We start from the raw sequence: 17104 nt of genomic DNA on the forward strand, positions 1-17104 counted from the left end.
TAGCAGAGCTAAACACATTACACCGTACAGAGACAAAGGCAAGGGGGGGGGGGGGGGGGGGGGGGTCGGTGTCTGCTCTTCCCCACTCGTTCAGAGAACTGTTGTTGCGGCAGGAAATAACTCATTGGTCACATGCAGGAAACGGGTCGGAAGTAGCCTCGTTCTGCTGAGAACACGTTTCCACGAATACCCCCCCCCCCCCCCCCCGACAGGGAAAGCACCTCTCACCTTGACATTTCCATGCGGTTACATAAAAAAATAAGTGCACCACAACCCCAGCCCTCAGAGGACACAGCCCCCCCATGCCAATAGGTGCAGCCCCCAGGCCCCCCCCCCCCCCCCCCGCCACTAATACATAGTATTGCTATTAGTCGCACGACCCAGCATCCCTCACTGCTTTATGGTACAGAATAATACCTGCCATGTCCACCGCCCCGCCTTCTCTCAACACGCTCTCTGAATCTTTGAATGAACGTGTGTGATGAGAAAATTGCAGCTCGGCTGGTTAGACGTACAAAGAGAGATGCGCAGAGATTCCCAGGAGCAGGCGTCCCCCCTTTCCAGACAACAAAAGGGACTAGAGGGGAGAGACAGGCCCCCGGAGGCAGCAGTTAGCTCTGCCGTTCCTGCTACAGCAGCACTTCACCCCGTCTGGCTGGCTGATGAGTCGCGCCAACCACAGCTAACAAAGCCTGGACCCTGCCCCCTGTGGAGGTATGACAGAGGCTCAGCGCCTGGACCACAGCGAGTACAATAGGATCTTTGAACTCTCACCGTCTGGTTACTTCAGCACCGTTTCCTTAACTTGTACGGCTACTGCTAAAAAGGTAGCGTATGACGTGATTGTGATTCGGAAATGCTTAAATATTACATTGCAAACAAATAAATCACATTGTTTTCCGCCGGGGACGGAGTGAAAGATGTAAAGTTGTTGTGAATAATTGCCATCGTAACATTGGAAGATATTGGTGACTGTCAGTGACATTGTTTCATCCTGCATTTTGGATGAAGTCCGCACCCATACGTCAGCCCATCACATTTGAAAGTACAAACTTAACTTTTGGGAAGAAAAAAACCAGATTAAAGTAACTAATATCAGAGCCAAAACGGTTTGCTACTTCCGACAAGCTTTCCTCAGATGAACTCAACTGACATTAACTGAACATTTGCCATAGCTTTTCTGGAACAGACTTGGACACCTTCCCTGCAGAGGGCCTCTGGGCACAGAGACAAAGATACACTTGAAAAAAAACGAAATATATATTTAAATAGTGAATAAAAAGTGAAAGGACAGCTTATGTTGGCAGTGGCGCGTGGCCTGGCATGGCTTTGATGCAGGTAGGCAGGTGGGCTACAGATGGGGGGGGGGGGGGGGGGGGGGGGGGATGGTCAAGTTGAGCGTGATGCTGGTGCATGTCAAAATGCACGCTGAGGTCGGACCACAGATGACAAGGCGTGCCCATATTATGAGACAATTACAAGAAAGAGGCAAGTAGCATCCTGGGCTATCTGGGTAGGATTATGTGGGTGTAGCTATGTTGATGCATCCATTATCCGTCTGGATAGGATAATGTTGGTTTAGCTTTGGATGTGTATCCATTATCTCTCTAGATAGGATTATGTGGGTGTACCTATGTCTGTGTGTACATCATCTTTCTGGAAGGATAATGTGGGTGTAGCTATGTTTGTGTATCCATAATCTATCTGGATAGGATTATGTGGCTGCAGCTATGTTTGTGTATCCAGAATATCTCTGGATAGGATTACGTGGGTTTAGCTATGTTTTGTAACCATAATGGACATTTTTGCCAAAATAAACACATATTATTGTAATTACTGTGCGGCTAGCCTCGGAGACATAAAGTGATAGATAATTGTGTGTGTGTGTGTGTGTGTGTGTGTGTGTGTGTGTGTGTTCCCCTGTAACATTTGTGTTTCTCTGAAACCATTGATATAGGGAGTCTCTTTAAAACCGTCATCAATCTCATGTTAACCAGTAGTAAGGAAGACTAAAGGAACAAAGGAAATAATGTTTATGTTATATGTGTGTACAGACCTTGATTCCTGACTAATGTTGATTAGTCAGGAATCAAGTAAGGCTGCAGAAATGTCAGTAGCATTAACCTTTTTCTCTCAGTGGTATTGTATTTCATGAGTTGAGAGATTGTTGTGACACGATACACATTTGAGTGTGCCATAATAAATATAGAATGCTTAATGGTGATCTTTCACAAAGAAGCTTTGATCCACGCGCAGAACTGTTGAATACGATCACTGAATCAGAGTATGGCCGTTTTGTTATTCCAGACTTATAGGACTCAACGTGCCCCGAATGCCTACCTCCCGGTACCCTCACCATTTACATTCTTCATTCCTTCCCGTCCCACATAATGGAGTGTAAATGCACGGACGGATATTGAACAGCTTTCAAAATAGAGAGGGGGGGGGGGGATCAGGGCTTGTCTCTATTGGCTAGTTAGGACTGCCAGAGGGTTCAAAGGAGGGCAGGCGGAGAGAGATGTACGCGTCGGGCGAATTAATCCGATCCAGATGCTCAGCGGTGAGAGAGGTGCTTCCGGTGGTCAGAGTGTGGGCAGATAAAGGGTTTAAATTGGGGGGGGGGGGGGGGGGGGGGGGTGGTGGGCATCCTTATTTAACAATGTAGGATTGAGGATGTGAGGGCGAGGGATCTTGAGATGTGAAGCTGCTGCTGCTGCTTGTGATGCTGATGGAGGGAGGGTGGGGTTAAAGGTCAAGGACCGGACAGCACCAGGGAGGGGCAGGCCCTTCTTATGAGTGTGTCTCTTGTGGGTAAGTGGGTTTCTCTTGAGCATGCATATGTGAGTGAGTGAGTGAGTGAGTGACGTGAGTGAGTGAGTGAGTGAGTGAGTGAGTGAGTGAGTGAGTGAGTGAGTGAGTGAGTGAGTGAGTGAGTGAGTGAGTGAGTGAGTGAGTGAGTGAGTGAGTGAGTGAGTGAGTGAGTGAGTGAGTGAGTGAGTGATATCACATTGTTAAGAGTCCTTCAATGTTTTTGATTTACCATGCGATGACTGACAGGAGGTTGAAGACCCCCACTTCAAATTGTGGACTCCTATTTCCCTGGACGGAGATGGAGCAGGACGACGACCTTGCCATGTTATAGAGAGGGAGAGGGAGAGGGAGAGGGAGAGGGAGGGGGAGAGAGAGAGGGAGGGGGAGAGAAAAGCCTCCGACCCTGTCTGTGTTGACTAGCCTAATGGAAAACGCACCATACTGCGCGTTCTGCCCCACATTGACAGAATGGGTTCGACTTGAATCTGCACCCGAGCATTAATTATGCAGTACATTTGGCTTCCCCGTTCATTTTACTCCATTCTGAAAATTAAACCCTATATTCTTCTACCGGGACGAAGAGGAGAAGAAGAAAAAAAACAAAGGGGGGGGGGGGGATGGGGGGGCGGACGTGACTGAAATATCTATACGGTTACCATGGGAGATGCGCCCATAAACTTTATTTCCACAGGGTTTACTGAGCCAATTCACTTGATCCCACTACTTAAAAGCACCATTAGGAGGGGAGGGGGAGGGGTTATTGGTGAGAGGATGGGTGGTAACTTTAACACTTGTATGGCGCTGCGCTTGAAGTGGTCGTCGGCCCGACAACGGAGGTGAAGAAGCAGGAGGGGAGCAGAGGAGAAAGTGCTGAAGAGAAGCCGGAGCCCGAGTAAAAACAGAGGGAATAAAAAAGGCGGTGTCAAAACAGCAGCATCCGCTGCATCCGGGGGAAAGAGAATGAACTGAAAGGAAGTCATTGGAGCCGGTTCTTTCAAAGCCAGCCACCCGCTCTCCCAGCCATCCCTCCTCCTCCAGGTGTTCTTTGTCCCACATCCAGCCTTTCATGCTAACTCTCAAAGCAGCCTAAACACTGTTCAGAGGCGCTACACCGGGCTCGGATGTTTAGAACAAGAAAATCACAAGAAAAAGAAGGAAGAAGAGGAGTGTACATGGTTACTGTCAAGTGTCCGTCGGAGGTGGCAGTTTGGAGACAATAAGTGTTTCTCGTGCACACACACACACACACACACACACACACACACACACACACACACACACACACACACACACACACACACACACACACACACACACACACACACACACACACACACACACACACACACACACACACAGGCCAGCTGACTAGGGCTCTAAGGAGTCACTCTCTCTGGGCGGACGCAGAGCTGTGGCGGGTCTCAGTGTGAAAGGGGAGGGGGTAGAGTGTCACCGTGGGATCCACAGAGGACATGAACTGTCCGCTCCCAACGCCCGCCTGCCACTCCAACGTGACGGGATGGATGGAGCTGGCAGTCCATCTAAACAACGAGAACACCTGGAAGCTATATTAATAGAGTCATTTGATACAGAAGGGTGATAATGAGGGAAGAGGAGGGGGAGGAAAGAATAGGCAGCTGAACAGGAACTTTCTAGTTTGCACACATTGATTGAATTAATTAATAAATGTATTACCCTTGCCAACAGTTTTGTAAACAGCGCACAACAAACGGATAAACAAGGGGAAACGCTGCGATTGGGTAAACAATAATGATTGGAGTATGCAGAATTACACAGAGTCACAACACCAGTCACCCATTCATGGCTGATACAAGCATGACACACGCACACGCACACGCACACGCACAAGTCTGTTTGTTTGAGTACTTCTGTAGCAAAAACAGAAAGCAATTGAGTATGTGTTACACAAATACACGATTCTACATTGGCATGCACAAATATTGCACACTATACGTACATGACAGTTATAGAAACTCCACAAGGGCCGCTGCTTGGAGAGGGTAACACAGTGGATGTCTGGTTACCTATGTGCACCGCCATTAATCCAATGAAAGCTATATGCTTCTAAAGGCAAGCACCGCTAGCATATATGGGAACAGAGAGTGCCTCTCTGACTACTTCAACTCAGTTAAAGCCACACTGGGACGCTCTCAAGGCAGCCAGACACTAACCGCTAATGCGAGCGAGCACACACACACACACACACACACACACACACACACACACACACACACACACACACACACACACACACACACACACACACACACACACACACACACACACACACACACACACACACACACACACACACACACACACAATGTACAGAGCTCAGAAGCTGTTCCATAGCCGGAATGCAACAGGCCGGGCTGAGAGGTTGGGCCCGGCCATCGAAGGGTTTTCTGGGTCAACCAGGGCAATGAAATCTAAAGACCTTAATAAAAGGCTTGCACATGGTCGCTCTACCGTAACACTATGGATCGCATGAGCACCAAGGCATATGGTCCTCGTCCTTATTGGTATGCACATTAGCACCAGAGCACAACTACAGGAGCAACTCAGAAGATCAACCATCTCCCTGCCCTGAGATGAGACCTTTCCTGTAATGGGGGCTTATCTACAGCCTTATCATCAGAACCAGTAGTGTCTCTCTCACACACACACACACACACACACACACACACACACACACACACACACACACACACACACACACACACACACACACACACACACACACACACACACACACTAGAGTCTGTAGAATAACTTCTACAACAGCAGATTATTTTTGTATTTCAGTCATAGCATTCTTATTCGTACTAGCATCTATCCAACTGACGCCCCCTACTACTGTGTGTCCTCCTAGCTCTGATCTAGGCCGTCTGGAAAAACGTCAATTTACACCTACAGCGCCTCGCTGTGCCGTTTTAATTAACTCGCACCGCAGGGAGCAATTAAACAAAGCAACATTAATCTTATGCAAAAAAAGCAACCCAAAAAAAAACAGCCACAAATTGAGTCTTATAGCAAGACTCCATGGCATAGGATGTTTGCGCTCGGGAACGCCACGAGTGAGGGTTGTTGTGATTAGAGATTATTAGTATTACTCATTAATCCAAATGGCAAATAGCACTCATAGCTGCAGAGGAAGAAAGCTGGCAGTGAGGGAAGGGGAGCTAGCGGTTGAGATGTCCTAGCGAAGGATGTCACTCAGCAACGAGGAGCTTCTGGGCGGAAGAAAGGGGAAATGAGCCCATTAAGATGGTCAGATAACGAGGGTGGAGGGGAGGTGCATGTGTGTGTGTGCATGGGTGGAACAGGCATCCCTCTGGGAGGAAGGGAAGGATGAGGAAGAGAGGGAGGAGGAAGAGGATATGGAGGAAGCACAGCATCACAGGGAACCAGCCGATAGATTTAGCACACAGAGGGAAGCAACTTAGATGGGAGGAGTATGTGTGTGTTTCACCGTAGGAAACGCAGCAAATGAGAGAAAGGTAAAGGCAAGAAGGGGAAGCAAAAGAAAGAGCGTGCGCACGCGAGAGAGAAAGCTGATGAGTGGAGCTCCTAAAACTAGGGGGAGGTGAGAAGGTGTCAAACAGCAAGCACTGTTAGTTTGCACATGTGCACACACACACACACACACACACACACACACACACACACACACACACACACACACACACACACACACACACACACACACACACACACACACACGGTGGCCTGGTCAGTCCCTCCTAGCTCTTCCTTCCTCTCCTCGTTTCATGTCTTTTTGTTGCAACCCTGGGTGTTCATGTCTGTCTGCCATTTAGGAGCCTGTGGGGATGGAGACGTGTTTATTTGGGCAGGGCAGCGATGGAGAACCGGGGAGGTTCTCGCTCTGGCCTATAAAACAGTTCTCCTGTGAGGGTGTGCATTCCTCTGACATAAAGGTCCCTGAGCTGGATGTAAGAAATGAATAAAACCTCAGGAATACAGCTACTGGCACAGTTATTGGACAGCTCATCATCACAAGGCAAAGGGACAGGCCCCCAGCCCCCCCCAAACACCCCTACTAGACCAGTCAAACAGGATGGTGCGTTTAATTTTGTGGTGTGTGTCATAACAGGAATTCCAAACAACCAAACACTTTTTGGACTACTTTAGCCACAGCAGACTACAGACAACCACCAAACCGACCTCCAGAGATTTAGACGTCTGCTATCTGCCCGGAATATCAATCCCTTGTTTGATATAGCAACATGGGCCAGTTAGCCACACACACACACACACACACACACACACACACACACACACACACACACACACACACACACACACACACACACACACACACACACACACACACACACACACACACACACACACACACACACACACACACACACACACACACACACACACCTCTAACTTTCTACACTGCCGTGGGTCTGCGCTAAAAGAAAAAACACACTACAGTACACGCCCAGCCGCGGGCTAGCATGTCTGCGTGGAGTGCCCCTACGCACCCACTAGGCTGCTCTTTAATTGGCAGGGGGATGAAGATTCAGCCATCCACACATAGGTAGCAATTTTGGAGCAGGCGAAACAGTAGGCTATGCACTTAAAGATGACTAAACAAGTGCACTAAAAGATAACACATTGTGCACTTGGTTAGCTCCCTGTGACTATTTATAAGTTTGCTTCTTTCTGCACTTTCAGTGAAATTCGGTACTGCGTTTTCCGTCCAAAAAACGCATGAAGCGAATCCTTTTATGAGGATGAACAACGACGCCTTTGACGTACATGTTAAATAACATTGACTGATTCCATAGCTCTCCTCTCCAAAAGTAGCTGACAGATTAGAAAGGGAGAGAGTGAGCGAGAGAGAGCGAGAGAGATACACATTGACGGTACTGTGTTAACATGCACAGAAACGTTGTTTGCTAAATCAAAGCGCAGACAGCATCGTTGAACACTGAGTATTCTGCGATCATCGCCAACACATCTAGCTCCGACCCACCACGACTCGGACACATTGTAGAAGACATGCGATCTTTCACCAACCTGGGCAAGCGCGGCGACTTCCTCCAGCTATAGCGCTGATGTTCGGAGTTTGCGTGTGTGCGTGTGTCACACACTACGGTCTTGTGTTTTCGCTCTCTCTCTGGTCTCCCTCCTCTCCGGTGCTGTGTGGAGATAGTGCTGATGTTTCCACTTCCTTCTTTCTTTCGCCGTCTGCTGGCTGAGTTGGCTCGACTCCCTCGTCTGCACTGAGCAGCAGCGATGAGAGTGTGAAACAGGGGGGGGGGGGGGAGACACACACACACACATACACCACGCGCGCACACGCACACACACCGCGAGCGTGCACGCACCGCAACCACACACACGCACGCGCGCGAATCCACAGTTGAGTACGGGACCATGAGTCCTGCAGCAGCAATAACTCATTTCGTTTCATAAAATATGTGGAACATTTAGGGGGAAATGAGGGGACATGTTGAGAGGTTAAGAAGGGTGGGACAAGGGACAGGACTCTGTCTTGGTTCCACAGTCGACCACCTGGCCGGTGGAGGAGCAGCAGTATGAATAATTGATACGTATTGATTTCTTTATGTCCTTAATAACACGCATTCGGACCGGTGTCCTGGGGTTTACAGACGTAGCTCTATAACCAGAAAGAAAATGAGCAATGTGAAATCAATGGAAGGTGTTTCACATTAAAAAAAAATCGTTACAACATAGGCCTATAGACAGTTTAAATTCTACCGTGTGCCTACATTGTGGAGGAGTTGGTCGACGCTGTACTACATGTCCCCTGGACTTTAATGAGAATGCATTTCATGTTGTAGCCTGTGGAGTCAACGGTCAGACGGCATGGACGCTTCATGTGTGCGTAAGAGGCCTTCGAAACTGACTGCGCGTGACCGACCGCGACCCCCGCGCAGCTCCTTGCGTCATACCCCACAGCGCGAGTATGGGGCGGGGGGGAGGACGCTAGGGACCCCTCACTGACTCCACCCTAGTCCGTTTGTTATGAGGCAAGGTCATTGGCCTATTCTTACTGTTTTTTAATGAATTGTGAATTCAACTGATGGATGAAATGAATTTGATATAATATAACCTTAGTTTAAAGTTACAGCTCCTGTAAACTTAAAACAATTTCTATATCAATAACACATGCTCTATTTTTTTTTCTAATTCTCCTCCTTCCATATAGGGCTGAAATAAGGGATAGATAAAGTAGACGGGAGGTTCAAAAAGATACAGTAGCCTATGATGCAGATCAATGCACAGAGGTGCCAATCCTTCAATATGTCTGCCCAGGCCTTCCCACTCGCCTCGCCCCTCCTTCCTCCAGATCATCGCTCCAGATCGAATGTACACCTGCATATGTGAGATGGAAATACCTTAGACTGAATTGGTTATTATTTACTTAGGCATAGACAGAAATTCTATGTTTTACAATCAAACAGAGCATTTTTACCTTTTGGAAGGCATTTCTTTATGTGTTGCCCCTGACACTGAGATTGACCCACTCTGTTGTGTAACAAGACAGAGTGTTTCAATAAAGAGCCAGGCGCTCTCTCTCTCTCTCCCTCCCTCTCTCTACGTGGCAGAACCTTTCCTCTTCGACCAGAACTCATCTGGGAGATTCACGGTTTTATTGAGAGAAAGAGTGAGAGACTGGGTGAGAGAGGGAGAGAGAAAGAGAGATTGAGTGGGGATAAGAGAGGGGGAGGAGTTGGGTGTGTGTGTGTGTGTGTGTGGGGGGGGGGGGGGGGGGGGGTATGTGGAATAGACTGCTTTAGTGGAGGTACATTTATCTTCAGTTTGAACGCACACACACACACACACACACACACCAGCTGCCATGAAAATAATAAAAACCCAAATGAATCTTTCAAGCGTCAACCAGAGTATGTTCTGATAAGGCTTTATGAAGCCATAGCTTGCATGGAACACGTACTGCTGACATATTTGCACCCCCCCCCCCCACACACACACACGCACACACACACACTCACCAGCCTCCATGCATGGCGCTGAACAAAACATCAACACAACAAACATCTAAATTGAAATTGTGTCTGTGCTCCCCGCAGACTCAGACTAATTGTCTCTCCATCAGGGTCATTAAGAAGGGGGAATGTTTCTAATGAATCATTTCCTCAGGGATTCCCTTTGAAAACACACAGCTCATTAAGGACAGCCCAGAGTGCCAGCGAAGCCATCTTCTTTTGAGGCTTTGATGTGGCTGGGAGAGGGCCAGGGGTGTCTCCTACCTCGGTGTGAGAACACAAAAGGGTTTTTTTGGTGCAAGCAGCAACGCCGTAGCGGTCAGCGCTGTGTCCAGCCCACCCAGCCCTCCACACCAGAGGATCATCAGCACACTGGGGGTCTGGTTCTGCCGCCGCCCAGAGACCTGTGGTTCGGGTCGCGTTGAGGGGGAGCGGAGCTACGGAGGTTTAGATCGGAGCACTTGGTTTAAATAGGTGAAGTTTTAGTGTGAATCATGCTTCGCTGGAGGTTATAAAAGACTGGTTAGGCTTTACGGAAGATGGCGTTCTATTGGAAAACTGTTCAGCGAAGGTGATATGACACTTTGTTTTTTATTAGAATTTGCCAAACAACAGCGGGATAACAGTCATTTGTTTGCCATAAATAGGTAAAAAAAATCCTATACATCGTTGCTTTGACTTTTGGAGAAGACCACCCTTTTTCAGATATGATAACTGATGTTTTATAGGCTACAACAGTCAAAAGCATTAACATTCCTGCATGTGTTGGCTTTAACATTTGCTTTTGTCAAAGAACTATAAAATAAGGCAAACCAACAACCATGTTGTACAATCCTATGGTTAACATCCTTCCTTCCAGCAAAACGGCACCGAAGAAAAATGCCAATTCAATGAAAATACAATCGGATAATGACATGCTGCATTCGCCAACTAATTTTCCTCCCAAAGACCAACAAGGAAAGATCCTTTACATTACTCAACTCAGAAGCCATGCAATTAGTGCACTTTGACACTACTGGAAGGACCACACACACACACACACACACACACACACACACACACACGCACACGCGCACACGCGCACACGCGCACACGCGCACACGCGCACACGCGCACACACGCACACACGCACACACGCAGTTTATCACCCTGTAGCTTGTGACCCAATAAAGAGAATGTCAAGGGGATTCAAACGCTGGATCAAAATTAAATGAAGCCGAGTGATTTAACCTCCATAGATTATTCTATCAAAGGGTCAGGGCCGCCGGGTGGGGGGGGGGAGTGGGGGTGACCTGCGTTAGTCACAACGCAGGCGGCGGGGGCTGCTGCGGCGGGCCCCTCAATGCCAGCATCACAGCCTCCCCCTGTTGCCGTGGACACCGCGGGCGGGCTGCATGCCAACCAAAGTCTCTGTGCCGCTCCCTGGAGATCACGCAGCGCAGGGGTCTACAGGGGTCAGTCAGAGCCCCCGGTCCGGGAGGACTTGTGGGATTGTGTTCGCCTCTTCTTCTTCTTAGGCTTCTTGTCGGCCTTTCCCTTCTTCTTCTTCTCCTTTTTCTTCTCCTTGTCCTTCTTCTTCTTCTTGCTGCTGTGGTGCTGCTTGGATGAGGAGGAGGAGGAGGAGGAGGAGGAGCTGTCAGAGTCGGAGGAGGTGGTGTCCTGGAGCAGCTGCTGAAGTTGCTGGATCCTGCATGGAGGAGAGGAGGAGGGACAGCATCAGGGGGTGGAGAGGAGATACAAGTTAGCTAGAGCGAGGATCAAAACCCTAAAGACTGCGTCTCGTTACCGTACTGCCCGGGCCTGGCAACACGGCCAAACGCTGGGTTCTGCCATGAGTAGCACTATCTAATCTTTCTGCTTTTGGTATTTAGCAGAGCATTTTATCACAAGCACCTTGCAGGTCATTGTAAATACATTCAGATACATAACTTTAAGCTGAAGATCGAGGACAGCAATCCCTGAAATATAAGCCAGTTTAGACTTGGAGTTGAGCGGAAACGGCATCATGGACTACCACTACTACTCAACAAGCGTACACGACAATATGCTTGAGGAATAATAGAAGAATAATGATAACTTATTGCATGCAGCACCTTTGATGCAGACAATGCAGCTCAAAGTGCTAGGACAGCTCAGCACAACCACGTCGGAATCATTTATAGAAGAAATAGAAGAGGAATAAGTAAAAAGATTGGAAAGAAAAAGGTAGTAATTGTATGCCAGGTTGTTTGGGATGTTTTCATTGGACGCTTGAAATGGTCTATTGAGTCCACTTCTCTAATATCAGTCGTTTGGTCTTTGATTTCCTCTTCCAAAAGAAACACTACTAACTAACTCCCAGGTAAACATCGTTATTCATCAGCAGGAAGAGGTGGGTGGCTGTACATTCTGAGAGAATCCCCACAAGGCAATAGAATAAGTATAGAAAAACAACATTGCGTCCCTTCTTTCGAAAATAAAGCTGTTCTCCCAGATGCTTGCTTGAGTGAGACCAAGCAGTGCATTTTTAAAGGAAGAGAGTGGATATATTTCTGTTTGGTTCACTGTGGTTGCTCTCACATTTGATAGAATTAAAATCACCGCCCAGCTCAGAGATGCCAGGTTGTTAAACAGCAGTTTCTGTAAGTGACCAGCAGAGGGGGGGGGGGGGGGGGGGGTGGGGGGGAGGTGTTCTATTCAGAAGGCCTAAAAAAAAAATTTGTTTGGTTCCGGTTTCCGACCGACCCTGTCAATTTATGTGCGACCCAAATTATTGTATGAGCTTTATAAAAAAAAATATATATATATATATTTGATGCTAACTATAATTACGTTTTGGTACAGCACCTCTTCATTCTGTACAAGGATGAGCGAATTTTCTCGTTTTTAAATGAAAACAACCTACCTATCATTCGCTGCCGCTGGAAAAAATAAAATAAAAAAATAAAATAAATTCCCTACCTACCCATGACCTCAACTGACAACCAACAGGAACCAAACTTTTTTTTTTTTTAGGCCTAATGAGACATAGATCATTAAGTCATACTTGAATTAATGAGCGAATCTAAAATATTCCTATTCATGCACTATGTACACACAAACATATTTCTCTCTCATGTATCTTCTAAGAGATGGACTCAGAGTCTGTTGTACAGGCACAGATGGACAGGGAAGGAGAGATGGCTGTTTAACATCTGGTGTAACCAGGAGCGCTACAGGTAAACACAGCTCCTTTTTAAGTAGGTCACATCAAGACGGGTTCAGAGACGGTCCAAAGGGTTCGCATATGGCTTCGGCATGTGAGATCCATGTTGTCAACAAGGGGGAGCGGGAGGAGGACAATCAGCAGAGCTTTCCCCTGCTCCGACTGCATGATGTCAAGTGATGCTTCAGAACGAACCCTCTTCATCTTCACTGGACATGGTGGGAGTCTAAGATGTGTCTTATGACCTACTTCACCGTGCGGCACTGGGAACGGAAAGAAAAAAGGAAAACACTTCCCAGCAGCCAGCCAATTAAATTAGACGTGAATATGCTTAGATGCACTCTCAAGATTAAAACGGCATGAACCTTAAATAGAGTATCTCAGAAGGAGGAGAAGGAGGACAGCCCCAACCAACGGAGTAATACTGCACAAACAAGTGCACTCTCTATTTGCACTGCCTTTACACCGTCCAACGTTGACTCAAGAGCCTGACCAATGGGGTAGGGCCGGAGTGTTTGTGTCTGACGACCAACCAGAACGGCGTGGCAACGCCAGACTGTGTGTGGCTGTTCCCACACTGGGAGAACAGTGGTGGAAAGCACTGCCTAGGGAGCCCAAGACACAACGACCCAGAGAGAGAGAGGGAGAGAGACGGCTTGTTACCCAGAGAGAGAGGGAGAGAGAGAGGGAGACGGCTTGTTACCCAGAGAGAGAGGGAGACGGCTTGTTACCCAGAGAGAGAGAGGTAGAGAGAGGGAGACGGCTTGTTACCCAGAGAGAGAGAGAGAGGGAGACGGCTTGTTACCCAGAGAGAGAGAGGGAGAGAGAGGGAGACGGCTTGTTACCCAGAGAGAGAGGGAGACGGCTTGTTACCCAGAGAGAGAGAGGGAGACGGCTTGTTACCCAGAGAGAGAGAGGTAGAGAGAGGGAGACGGCTTGTTACCCAGAGAGAGAGAGGGAGAGAGAGGGAGACGGCTTGTTACCCAGAGAGGGAGAGAGAGAGAGGGAGACGGCTTGTTACCCAGAGAGAGAGAGGGAGAGAGGGAGACGGCTTGTTACTCAGAGAGAGAGAGGGAGAGAGAGGGAGACGGCTTGTTACCCAGAGAGAGAGAGGGAGAGAGGGAGACGGCTTGTTACCCAGAGAGAGAGAGGGAGAGAGGGAGACGGCTTGTTACCCAGAGAGAGAGAGGGAGAGAGAGGGAGACGGCTTGTTACCCAGCGAGAGAGGGAGAGAGAGGGAGACCGCTTGTTACCCAGAGAGAGAGAGGGAGAGAGAGGGAGACGGCTTGTTTCCCACTGAGTGCTTCAAGGTCACCTGAGACTGTACCGTTCCATTTGTGAAAATAGCTGAGTGATCTGTTGGGCTCAATCCAATGCAGTCAGTTGAGTCTAGAAGCTTTTTTTTTAGAGAAACCTTCCAGACTAAACTTAAGGTGCAGGGTTTACTTTATATCAGGTCATCGGCCACAGAAAGGCGCCGGAGCTGAACTAATGTTTGTGCCTCAGATGTTTATGAGGCAGCACCTCTTCGGATGTTCAGATCACCCACGTACCTAGATTCCTTTTCATTCCTCTTGTTTTCCCGGATCAGGTCGTACATCGGGTCTTCATGTGCCTAGAGGAATAAAAATATACACCACCTGTCACTTTGACTGTTCAGATAGAGCACCATTGTGAGACCTCAACTGTAGTATTATTAGCAGTAGTAAATACATGATAAAAAGCGGCGACCAAGACTGCAAGAGGAGATCATCAGGAATACCTTGAGATTTCAGAGGATCCAACCTGTGCACTTCCATTCATTGCTGTGTATGCGCTTTTCTGTTTACTTTCATATCCACTCCTCATTCAAGTGCTAGGTAAGAAAATATGATGGAGCTGCATTTATGGTAATTGTTGAAGTGTTGTTAAGTGTATTCCTTCAGGGTGGATCCACTGTTGTTAGGGAGCCTCTGTTCTGCTTCCAGGCTCATTAAACCAGGCTGTGCTCAAGCCTTCTGCTGCCAACATGCTCAACCCCGCCCTGTCTTAAACCTCAGGGTCGTGGGCCTCCCCCTGGCTCGGGCTCAGAGTCATAGCTCCATGGCCGACAGCCCAAACACAACCTGACACGTGGATGGGTGACTGAGCACTGGCTGCTGGTGGCTTCTGAGGTGGTGAACTCACCACTCTGAACTGCTCCAGTTTTTGATTCCCTTTTGTGAAGAAGGGACACTCGCGATCTCCAGTCCTGTGGCCGTAGCGCTTGCATCTCCAGCCTGACACAAGAAACAAGACTCTGAAAAACAAACTAGACTCTGCATAGCCACCCCCTCACACTTATTGCAAGTTGTACGTCCTGGCACTTAATGTACGTTGTACTTAGTTATAGTACTTAGTTGTTTAGCATCTTATTCTCGCTATCTTTGTTGTATATGGGGGAATGAGTTAAAGTAGTGATTGTTAGTGTCTAGCACTTAGTTCTATGAACATCCTTACTGTGCCAGGACCCATATATTTTTTCATAAGACAATTGTAAGACAAATGTACTTATAAGTCGCTTTGGACAAAACCGTCTGCTAAATGCCATAAATGTTAACCACCAAAACCCACATTCTCTTTAGACTGAGCCCCCATAGACCATTCGGCATGTAGCCTCGTGAGAACCTTCTCTATGTTAAATCATATCTCGCATGTAAAGGTTATCTTCCACGTGCATTGGGCCAGTGTGAACGAGTGAACTTATAACTCACACTGCATCACCTTCACCTCCTTCCCAAGGGGCATCCACAGCCCCTTCGTCGGAGCACTTGCCAGGAAGTTCCTGGCATCTTCATTTTCCTCTGATTCAGGGATGCAATCCTCTGGTTTCTCTTCCCTCTCCTGTAACCACAATAACCGGTTAGAACCTAAATACTTACGCACACTCTAGATTAGGCCTAAAGGTCGGGTGAAGGTATGGGTGATGACATACCTTTATTAGTCCGGGAGGCGGTTTTTCGTAGCTAGGTGAATGAAAGAACAATATATAACAATCAAGATGTGCATATTTTTAACTTTAGTAGGCTGCATTTCAGGATTAAGTTAGCGCGATGGATGGCAATGCCTTTAACTGCAACGTAGCATTTATAATTCATGCAAAAGTTAGTAAACCTTGAGCAGAGAGGATAGACTACTCACAACGTCTCGATGTGCTTCAGCTTCTGCACTTCTTGGCTGAGTTTCTTGGTCTGAACCTTGAGCTTCTCCAGGTCATCTTTGGATTCCTTGTGTTTCTTGCGGTCTGTGCTGCTCTCCCTGTGTCGACTTCTCTTTTTGCTGGACATTTCATTGATTATTATTAAAAGAGCACCAACATAACAATCTGTCACACGTTCCCAGTGTTTCTATATCAATTTATACAATCTTTGTTTAAGCGTGGGTCAGAGATTGTATCTGCCGTGCTAACTCGCTAACTAGCCAAACAACTGTTTGTAGCTGTAACGTTACTTCCTGTGTAGCTGGGGACATCCCGTCCGCGCTCCAGCAGCACCACCTGCTGCACGAGGGGAGCTTTGCAGGGCATCATTTATTTATAATGCATCAAATTTCTAATTGATGTTGCCAAGTTGTTTTTAATGATTTATGTATATCTCGAAGCAAGATAATAGCTGAGGTTCTGAAGAACCTTATAAAGGTATTTACATTTACTGAAATAAAAATAAACCTCAGCTAATTACACCTACATTTCATTCATTTCTAAATGTAGTCCAACTACATACATAGTGGGATGACATTGTTAAATAATAAAATGGCACTTATTGTAGTAAAAGACACAAAGAATATTTTTTTTTATTTTAACAATCAATATATATAGATAAACATATATATGAATGATCAGATGGGCATCCGACGCAATGGTTGTAAAACTCTTCATGGTATTTTCCCATCCTGGAAAAGCTTTTAATGTGTTCAAAGTTGAGTTTGCAGACTAACCTCAACAATGTAAAAAAAATATTTCAGTAATTTTGCATGCTATTGAAAGGTGCATCCAATCCATTTTTACTCAGCATTTTGGTATCGCCCAGTAATATCAAACAAAAAAACGATGTAAAATAAG

General features: G+C 47.2%; 2 protein-coding genes across 3 annotated transcripts in view; both read right to left on the bottom strand.

Moving 5' to 3' along the window:
• elmo1 (engulfment and cell motility 1 (ced-12 homolog, C. elegans)) overlaps positions 1 to 8084 on the bottom strand; it is an 80428-nt gene extending 72344 nt beyond the window's left edge. The window contains exon 1 of one of the 2 annotated variants that reach the window (XM_060044178.1): positions 7885 to 8084. The gene's annotated coding sequence lies outside the window, so the exon portion shown is untranslated. The remainder of the gene's footprint in view (positions 1 to 7884) is intronic. The other variant, XM_060044180.1, reaches the window with a different exon arrangement.
• A 2330-nt stretch (positions 8085 to 10414) lies between these two features.
• On the bottom strand, positions 10415 to 16510 carry rp9 (RP9 pre-mRNA splicing factor). The gene is made up of 6 exons (XM_060042976.1): positions 16186 to 16510; positions 15980 to 16010; positions 15759 to 15888; positions 15193 to 15284; positions 14580 to 14641; positions 10415 to 11529 (listed from the first exon to the last, which is right to left on the bottom strand). Exons 1-6 carry the CDS (start codon positions 16329 to 16331, stop codon positions 11298 to 11300), a joined length of 693 nt encoding a protein of 230 aa, XP_059898959.1. The 5' UTR covers positions 16332 to 16510; the 3' UTR covers positions 10415 to 11297.
• Between the last annotated feature and the right edge of the window lie 594 nt (positions 16511 to 17104).

The sequence above is a fragment of the Gadus macrocephalus genome, chromosome 22, assembly GCF_031168955.1.
Source record: "Gadus macrocephalus chromosome 22, ASM3116895v1".
NCBI classification, from domain to species: domain Eukaryota; kingdom Metazoa; phylum Chordata; class Actinopteri; order Gadiformes; family Gadidae; genus Gadus; species Gadus macrocephalus.

Excerpts from the sequence above, each read along its gene's own strand:
- rp9 (XM_060042976.1), bottom strand. The coding sequence starts at position 16,331 with ATGTCCAGCAAAAAGAGAAGTCGACACAGGGAGAGCAGCACAGACCGC. Across the intron at positions 15,285-15,758 it reads GGAGGTGAAGGTGATGCAGT|GCTGGAGATGCAAGCGCTAC; the intron begins GTGAGTTATAAG and ends TTCTTGTGTCAG. Across the intron at positions 11,530-14,579 it reads AGGAATGAAAAGGAATCTAG|GATCCAGCAACTTCAGCAGC; the intron begins GTACGTGGGTGA and ends TCCTCCATGCAG.